The 8,763-nt window shown below is 56.6% G+C and overlaps 1 protein-coding gene across 1 annotated transcript; it reads right to left on the bottom strand.

Annotated features, from left to right (window-relative positions):
- Positions 1 to 2,490: 2,490 nt before the first annotated feature.
- Positions 2,491 to 8,247, bottom strand: NEURL3 (neuralized E3 ubiquitin protein ligase 3). Its single transcript, XM_087823770.1, has 4 exons — positions 8,220 to 8,247; positions 4,406 to 4,897; positions 3,415 to 3,486; positions 2,491 to 2,819 (listed from the first exon to the last, which is right to left on the bottom strand). Exons 1-4 carry the CDS (start codon positions 8,245 to 8,247, stop codon positions 2,491 to 2,493), a joined length of 921 nt encoding a protein of 306 aa, XP_087679896.1.
- Between the last annotated feature and the right edge of the window lie 516 nt (positions 8,248 to 8,763).

An 8,763-nucleotide genomic window follows, 5' to 3' on the forward strand; every position in this document is an offset into this window, starting at 1 on the left:
CTAATTTTTTCCTGTACATGGGCCATACTTTCCTGTTTTTTTGCTGGTCTCATTTTGTTGGGGGGGGGGGACTGGTTGTTGTTTCTTTAGATAATATAATGTGGCAACTCTGAATATCAGACATACACCGCCCCCCACCCCCACTGTGTTTGTTGTTGCTGCTGTTTGTTTGGTGACTTTCCTGGATTAATGTTGTGAAGTATGTATTTCCTTTCGTGTTCCACCACTGGTGCCTCTGCTCTGTTAGCTTAATGGTCAGCTAATGATTGCACAGAGATATCCTTAAATGCCTTGAGCTAGGAAATCTTCTACCCTTTTCCAAGGAGTTCCATGTGGCATGCTTTCTTTCAACGTCAAGTTTACAGCTCTGCCTTAGCCTTTACTTCCTGCCTGCAGAGACCCTCGAAGCCAGCCAGAACTGAGAGATTGAGGCCCTTTCAGGCCTTTCCTGATCATGTGCACACTCTTCTAGACCCCTAGGAATATGTCAGAGCTTTTCAACCTCCCTTATAAGCATTTCATTTATCAGATCTTCCTTTTAAATTTCTGGCTGGGCTTTTGTTTGTCCCAGCTGTTATCACAGTCTTGGGCAACCGCAATGTTGAATAATTAAAGCTGATTATGTTTGACAAACACCCTGGGAATAGGGTTTTTCCCATGAAGGGAGCTCTAAGTAGGGATATGACTGCTGGGGGGGTAGGGGGTTTCCCATGAAGAGAGCTTCAAGTTAGGTGAAATAATAAAAACACCCCTAAGTGAAGCTTTTCTAGGGAACTGCAGTCCAGGTCAAACAGTAACGACACTCTGGCAATGGGGCTTCCTGAGGAGCCCCTGGCCCAGTCTGTTCCTTCGGATAGCTACAGGCTGCTGGGTTTCAAGGCTACTGTGAAGCTGGGATAAAAGGGACGAGAGAAGGCCAAGTTCAAACACCACAAGCTCCACTGTTCTTACCAAAGTTCAGTAGTTTCCCTTTGATAATCCCTCTTCAGATTGTTGTTAGCCTCTGGTTAATATCCAGATATAATCTTGCCAATGTTTTGTTGTTTTTGTGGAAGAATAGATTTGCAGAAGTTCTTACTTCACCTTCCAGAAGTCCCACCTCTGCTAGGGACCATTTCTACGCTCAGGCTCTTGTAGGACTTAACTAATCAGGAAGTATTCATAGAAATAGGATTAAAGTAATGCCCTCATCCTGGAGGTATCTGGGTTAAAAAAATAAAAGACACTTAAAGGAAGAAAACACTTGTCTTAGGATCCATAGGAATCATCCCAAAATATTGGGGTGATGTAGGCTGCCAGGACACGCACCGTGGCCTGGGCTCCCAGCCCACTGACCTCTTGGCTGCTTCCCCGGGCAGCTGCCTCGTACAGGAAAAGGAGCTGCCACGTGAGTATTTCCTCGAGGTTACAAGATGCATATTCATTATCCTCACCACTTACCATCAAAGAAAATTATCTCATTTCCACTTTACAGATGAAGAAACTGAGGTTCACAAAGGTCAAGTCACACGCCCACGGTTAGAACACTCATGGGTCTCCCACCAGTCACAGAGCTGGGAACAGCAGTCATAGGTATGCCTTGCCCCTGCCACGAACACCTGCTGAGCAGGGCTCCCAGGCCAATTGCTCCTTTTGTTCAGGAGCCAGAGCTTCTAGACACTTCCCCCAAATCAAGGGTGGCAAGGGCAAAGCCTGGTTGTGACTTCAGGGCTGGTAGTGTAGGATGGTCCCCTCCCCATGTATGCAGAATAGAGTACGCAGGCCTGAGCCCCCACCCAGGCCACTGCAAGCCAAGCTTGTGTCTGCAGGACAGGGGGGCATGTCCCCAAATGTCCCAGCCTCCTGACCAGCCCACAGCGCCACCTATTCCCACTGATTGCAACAAAGGGGCATATTCATTACAAAGCCATTCACAGAAGACAAGCTTTATTTCGATAGCTCAAAAACCAGTAAGGAAATAAGCACAGCGACAACAGTGCCCTCTCGAGTGCTAAATCATCTTCAGATGCATGACCTCACTGGGTCCTCACAACCATGTTGCATCGGGGGCACTACTGGCCCACTTTACTGAGGACTTGGCAGCGGCCAAGATGCCTCCCTGCATCTGGTCCAGCTCCTCAGTCCCCAGGCGGGCAAGGCTGCCACGGGCACATGCAGATACCTTAACTTCCTCGGCTCTGAAACCAGGGGTCAGGCCACCCACTTCTAAACAAAGATGCTTGTGGGGTCTTGGCATCCCAAGAGCCCTGGCACCTATGCATGCCAGGGATTGCTAGGTCAATGGCGGCTGTGCCAAGTGGCCAGCCAAGAGCCTTGACAGGCCCCTGGCACAAAGGAACCTGGAGCTGAGCAGAGAGACCACAAGCGCGCTGACCATTGCTGAGCCAGGTCTACAACCAGGCTCCCCATCGGGGAGACCATTCTGGTCTGGTCAGAAGGAGGGACTCCTCCTCCTACTGTTGGCCCAGGAAGGGGAAGAGCCACCATCCCCTACCTTCCTCTCTCTGCTCTGCTTGTTACCAACCCGCCTTTCTGACTTTTCTCCGGAAAGAGGGCGGCTGTACCTTCTCCACCTGCAGGGGACAGCTCAGACCTAGGTCCCATCTGCCACTCACACCGCAGGCCTGCTTCAGGTCTCAGAGCAGGAGGGCCCCATGTCGGGACCACTGTCTCGATCTCCCAGCGACACATGGGGCACTTGGCTGTGTCCCTGAAGACCCGCCAGGCACAGCTGCTGCAGAAGTGCGTGTGGCCGCAGGGCACCAGGCAGGTGTTGGCAGCGTGGTGGAAGCAGATGGCACACTCCTCTCCTGCGGTGGCTGGGAAAGGGACAACATAGGTCAGGGGCATATGGGGTCAAGGGTGGGCCGCCTACGCATGATATAGCCACGGAACGGAGAACCAGGCAGTCATGTCGGGGAAAATATTACCTTGTGAGAAAAATGCTCACAATGTAATCAAGTGAAAAAACTTGGTAAGAAACCATAATGTACACACATCGATATCAAATTCCAGTTTAGAGGAAAGAAAACAAAGCTGACTGGGGGAAAACCCACCGAGGAAGTAATGGGTGCTTTTCTTCTTTTTACTTCCTTCTTTATCCTTAATATTTTTTTATTCCTGTTCAGCAAAGCTTCTACTACGAACGTGGGCCGCTTTTGTAAAGCAGGGACAAAGTGACATCACCAGCTCCTAAATGTGCTCTCGGGGCTTGTAAAGCTGGCCGCTGTTCTGGAAGGCAGAACCGCCAGACGGCTGTTGGGTCCCGGTAGCAGAGCCATAGTGTCTGGCCTGAAGCCTGTGCGAGACTTGATGGGACTCAAAGCCTTTCCTGAGCTCCCAGGGCTGGGGCCTCTCCGGCTCCCCTGGGGCTGGAGGCCTGGGGAGTCCCTGGTGCTCCAGGAAGCCGCTTACCTTCAGGAGCAGATGGAGTCTCCTCAGGGAGAGACCTGAGTGCTGCTGTGGGGAAGGCACTGGCCCCGGGATCTAGGGCAGAGAGGGAGACTCAGGCCTGTGGGAGCAAAGCCAGGGCGCTCCGGCCCCTCCCCCGAGGCAGTGCCCATGGCCTTTCTTTTCTGGGTGGCAGTGTGTGAGAGCTCCCGGCAGATCTAGTGGCCCCGTCCCAGCCGACCCCTTTCCCAGTTTAACCCAGCAGAGAATTTGTGGGGCTTTGGGTCCTTCTTCCTAAACCGCCCTTCCTTCAGACACCACCTCTTTACCCTTCTGCCACTGCCTGGGTGGAGACCCTCAGCATCACCAGCATGGAAATCCACCAGGTGGTGGGGACACAGCTGCTTGGGCCTCACCCCACACCTACCAAATCAGGCTTTCCAGGGGCGAGGCTCCAGCAGCTGTGACAAGTGGTGTTGGGGGGACATGGGCCACCAGCCTAGGAATGCCAAAATTTCTTCTTCTGGGTGTTTCTGTATCTACTCCCTCCCCTGAATCCACTGGCCTTGCAGGCGGCCAGAGGGACGGTCTTGTTTTCCACCCACTGACTGCACATCTCACCCTTGCCCCACAGGCTGTCTTCTTGCTCATCTCTACCCCTCACACTTTTGTTCCCTTGGTTTGCCACTCTTTCTCCAGTGAACTCCTACTTAGACTGCAAAGCCCCACCCCAAAATGTCTTCCTTTGTGAAAGGTGACCAGCCTTTTAACTGATGCGCGGGGCGCTGGCCATATCTTCTTATAATTCTTTAGAGACAGGTTGCCCTTCCCATCCCCAGCTCCCATCTTCATAGCTGACACTGGCAGGAGCCCATGGAAAAACTGAATATGAATGAATGAATGAATGAATGAATGAATGAATGAATGGTTCTCCCCGGGGCTCTGGATGCGGGTGGAGTACACCCGAGTCCACCGCCCCCCTAGGGCAGTGCCTGGTCCCTGCCGATGGCCTCACCCAGCAGCTCGATGGCCTTGGTGGTCCCGTACACATCCATCACCGCCCAGAGAGGGGCGCCCGTGGGCACGCCCTTGCGCAGCACCAGCCGCGGGCCGCCGTTGACCTTTGCGCTGAGCCGGCCTCGGCGGTTCACCCAGAAGCAGACCACGTCCCCCGCCAGCGCGCAGTTGTCTGGCAGCATCGCCGCCCACGTAGGGCTCTGCTGCTCCAGGTCCGGGCACACGAAGGGAGGCAGGCTGGGCGCTGGCACGCACGCGGGGTCCAGGCGCGTGAAGCCCACGCGGAGGCCGCCGTGCCAGCCGCGCTCGTGCCCCAGCACGCGCAGGGCCACGGGCTCCCCGGGCCGCACGGGCCGCTGGCTGAACACGATGCCGTCGTGGAAAGTGGCGAGTCGGCAGGCGGTGCTCCGCCCCGGGCCCAGCAGCACCTGCGCGCCCTTGGCCTCGGCGTGGAAGCGAAGGGCCTCCAGGGGCAGCTTGGCGTCGGCGTCTGCAGGGGCAGGGGGGTGTCGTGAGGGCGGCCGGGACCCATGGGTGCGCATCCAGCCACCTGGAACATTCCTTCTCCCCGACCCCCAGCATCCTGGAGCAACCATCCCAGCTCCCTGGGGCCACCGCCCCTCCCCTCATCCTGGGGACCCCTGAGACCTGCTTAGAGCTGGCCAGGAGCCCGCTCTGCCTCTCTGGGATCTGAGTTCCTTCAGCGAAAGCCCTCAAGCCTCAATTCCCCTCCCGCAGGGTGGTTGTAAAAATAAAAGGCATATAAATTCTTTGGTTACTCTCTCCCCCCACATATGCACAACCCAAGGACACAGACAATGGTGGGGAGAGGGACTGGGGAGAGGGAAGGGACGGGGTGGAGCGGGTCATTGGGGAGAAAAAGGGACATCTGTAATATTTTAAACCAAAAAAAAAAAGAGAAAGGCACCGGTTGTAAAAGCTGATGCGTCCAAGGCTCTCAGCCCCCGGTGGTTACGTGGTTGTTACATGGCGCAGGTTTGAGAACGCTGGTGTCCCACGCTCCTGGCTCTGTTCCCCAGTGTGTTTGTTTAATGTGTCATCTATGTTCCATCTGTCTCTGCTTGGCTCTGGCCCATGGGTCCCGGGTTGGTGCTGTTTCCTTGTCTCACTTTCTGATTTTCCTGAGCACCCTCCCTCACTTGTGAAGGCCAAGCCTCCATGAGGGGCCTTCCTAGCCCTGGGGGTGGGGGTCCTGGCAGCTTCCTTCCAGTGAAGCGCAGGCTGGAGAAGGGGTCCCAGGGGGTCCTGGGGTGAGCTTTGAAATCAAGGGACTTCCCAACCTGACTACGAGGCAGCCAGGAAGGGAAGTTGCTTACTGGGCAGCTTTCCTCTCAACTCCAGCAACCTGGGGGAGGCCTGGCGGAAGCTGGAGAAGCTCCCTGCCCAGAACTGCTCTTAGCTCCCCAAGCCTCCTCACTCACCCCTCTCCTCCTGCGCCTCCTGGCTCTACTCTTTCTGGGTTGGACTAAGGAGGCTGAATATAAAAAGAGCTGAGTTCAGTCTGAGCCGGAGTCAGACCCCAGCACAGAGGAGTCCCCAAGTACCTGAATGTGAGGAATTAAGTGCCCACCTGGGCAGGCATTGGGCTGGGGTGGTTGGGGGTGGTAGGACCTCCTGGTGTAACCAGCCAAAAGCCCCCCAGCCCCTCACTTGGCTGGGTCACTGCCATCCCTGAAGTGGGCACTGGCAAGGAGTCCCGGAATGGGCTTGGTTAGGGGGGTGAATGGCATTTGAGCCCTTTCCACACACTACCATGTCCATTGCTGCCCCCACCCTGCCAGGCAGACAGACCCCTCCTGGCAGTGGGCATACAGCCTCCGGCCTTGCAGGGTAGAGCTGGGGTTCAAACAGGAGTTGCCTGAGCCTGGCCTGGATGCAACCCCTACAGGGAAAGTGCACCCCTGGGCTGAGGGACAGGAAACCCCTCACCCTTAGCTCCTTGGGCTGAGAGGGTAACCTGTAGAGGTGAGCCTGACTTGGCTGGACAGGCTGTCTCCTCTCCCTCAGGAAGGTCAGTGTGTGGAGTTTCTACCCCATATCCTGCTCGGCTGCCCTGGACAGAGACTGACTCAGGCAGAAGTGACTCTGGGACAGGAGGGGGGCAGGGAAGGAGAGCAGCCAGGTTCCCCGTGACTAGAAGGCAGTGCAGGGAGGAGGAAGGCCCTGCCCCAGGAGTGGCTTTGGCAGCTGCAGGAATCCCTCTGCAGGAAGGGGAGCCCTGGGGACTCTGGCAAAGCAAGCTTGGTCCTGGACAGGACTTGATGGTCTGCAAAGCTTGCCTATCTCTGCCTTCAGAGCTTCCCAGCAGCCCTTGGGCACAACGTGCTCACCACGGTAGAGGAGGGAGGCTGAGGGGACGCCCAGCTGCACAGGCCACAGGCTGCCAGGGAACATACCCAGGCTCTCCTAACAAATGACCTCACAGCCCCTTCAAGGTGCTGCTGGTAGGGGAGCCAAGGGCTCCAGAGAGCCTGCAGACTGCATAGCCCACCAGGGCTCCTCCCTCTACTGAGCACTGGGCTCTGTGTTTGGAGCTGGCTCACAGTGGCATAGAAGCTGTGGGTGCTCACCCCACTTATGCACCCCCTCCCTCAGGGCCTGCAGGGCTCCCTGGCCCCCGTCCTCCCACCTGGTGCACCTGCCTCAGGACTGATGATGAGGATCCGCCCTGGCTGTCATAAAACATGAGTTGTGGCCTTTGGATGCCCGCCCCACCCCCGACACGCACACATACACAGGGGATTCAAATCAGAGAAACTTTGCAGAGAGGCTCTTAGATCTAAGTGACTGAGAGTCAACCTGCTGCTCAGTGAGGACCCCCAAGACTTCCATCATCTTCATCACCGCCCTCCAGCCACCCAGCTTCTCCAGGTGCCAGGTGCCCACTGAGTGCTTTACAGCCTTTCCCCGCCCACACCCCATGGGGAAATTCTCAGAGGGCACTGAGCGTGGGGAAGATATGCAGGTTGCTGCCGTCTCGCAGCCAGAGCAAGGGGAGCCTGGGTGCAGCTCCTGGACCCTGCGCCCTGTGCTGCCTCCTTCATGGCACCGCCTGGGATCCAGAAGCAGTTGCCAAAGCTGGTCCCACCCCAGCCCCAGGCTCTGGGTGCCACCTGCTGTTGTGCGAGCCCTCAGTGCTGCTAGGGAAAGGGAGGGGGGGTGGGGGGGGGCTCTTTGCCTGGAAGGGAGCAGTGTCCAGAGAGGCGTGCCCATATCTCCGTAGGTAAAAGCAGGTTCTCCATCTCTGCCCTTCACACAGAGGGACATCGTGGCCTCTGGGGAGGTGCACCAGTGTGCCTGGTGACGTTTTGGTTGGTGCTGCTGGCAGTCTTGTAAGCCAGCAGGTCAGCTGCACCGGCTCAGCCTTCAGATGAAGGAAAAGTGACCTGCTCCGGGTCCCACAGCTCAGCTTTCACAGCTGGAACCCCCCATCTCCCACCTGGCCCACTAAACTCCATCGCTTCCCCCCAGCCAGTCTTCTCCCTGAGAGCAGGACCCGAAGGCAACCGGGCCGTGTGGGTCATCTGGTGATGACAGGGATGGTGGACTTGGTCACTGGCCTCTGTTGGATTCTTGCAGGGACAGGAAGCTCACAGCCTCCGTGCCTCACGGCAAGAGCCCACCAGCCAGGTGTGCCAGCCCGATCAGAAGCTCTTTCTGAGCGACACTGACCCTGCCTGCACCTATGCTCCCTGAGCCTGCCCCTTCCCACGCCACCCTCAGCAATGGCCCAGGGCCTCCCCTGCCTCTTGCATCCCTGTCCGGGGACCACGCACAGGGCTCCCACTCACCGGCCTGGGAGCAGAGCTGGGCCCCCATTGGGTCTGGAAGGAATGGTCCGAAGAGGCCAGTAGACAAGTCACCAGAGTCTCCACTGGTCCCCTTGTTATGGGCTGGGATCACATTACAGAGTTGATGATTAATTAAATGTTGGGAATTTCCTAATGTTTCCTGGCTGCAGCTGGCCAATCCGAGGGAAGCAGGGACTGGGATGGCCTGGGTGGGATTTAGGGGAGACTTCTCGCCCACTTGTGAGCAGTCTGTGCGTTTTAATTGCCTGTTGCACTTTAATAAGTACCTGTGCCCACATGACCCAGAGGCCCTGATTCCAGCGGCCTGGGGTAGGCCCGCATCATTTTTAAACACCCTGGTAGCCCGGCCTGAGTGGCTCAGTTGGTTGAACGTTGTCCTGTGCACCAAGGGGTTACCAGTTGAATTCCTGGTCTGGGCACACACCTGCGTTTCGGGTTCCATCCCCGATGGTGTTCGGACACATCGATGTTTCTCTCTCTCTCCCTTCCTCTCTCTAAGCATGTCCTCGGGTTATGACTAAAA

This window comes from Miniopterus natalensis, chromosome 13 (assembly GCF_054644295.1).
Source record: "Miniopterus natalensis isolate mMinNat1 chromosome 13, mMinNat1.hap1, whole genome shotgun sequence".
In the NCBI taxonomy this organism is placed as follows: domain Eukaryota; kingdom Metazoa; phylum Chordata; class Mammalia; order Chiroptera; family Miniopteridae; genus Miniopterus; species Miniopterus natalensis.

Coding starts and splice junctions, on each gene's coding strand:
- NEURL3 (XM_087823770.1), bottom strand. CDS start 8,247: ATGGGGGCCCAGCTCTGCTCCCAGGCCG. Junction 4,898..8,219: donor CCAGCTCTGCTCCCAGGCCG/GTGAGTGGGAGC, acceptor CTGCCCCTGCAG/ACGCCGACGCCAAGCTGCCC. Junction 2,820..3,414: donor GACTCCATCTGCTCCTGAAG/GTAAGCGGCTTC, acceptor TCCCTTTCCCAG/CCACCGCAGGAGAGGAGTGT.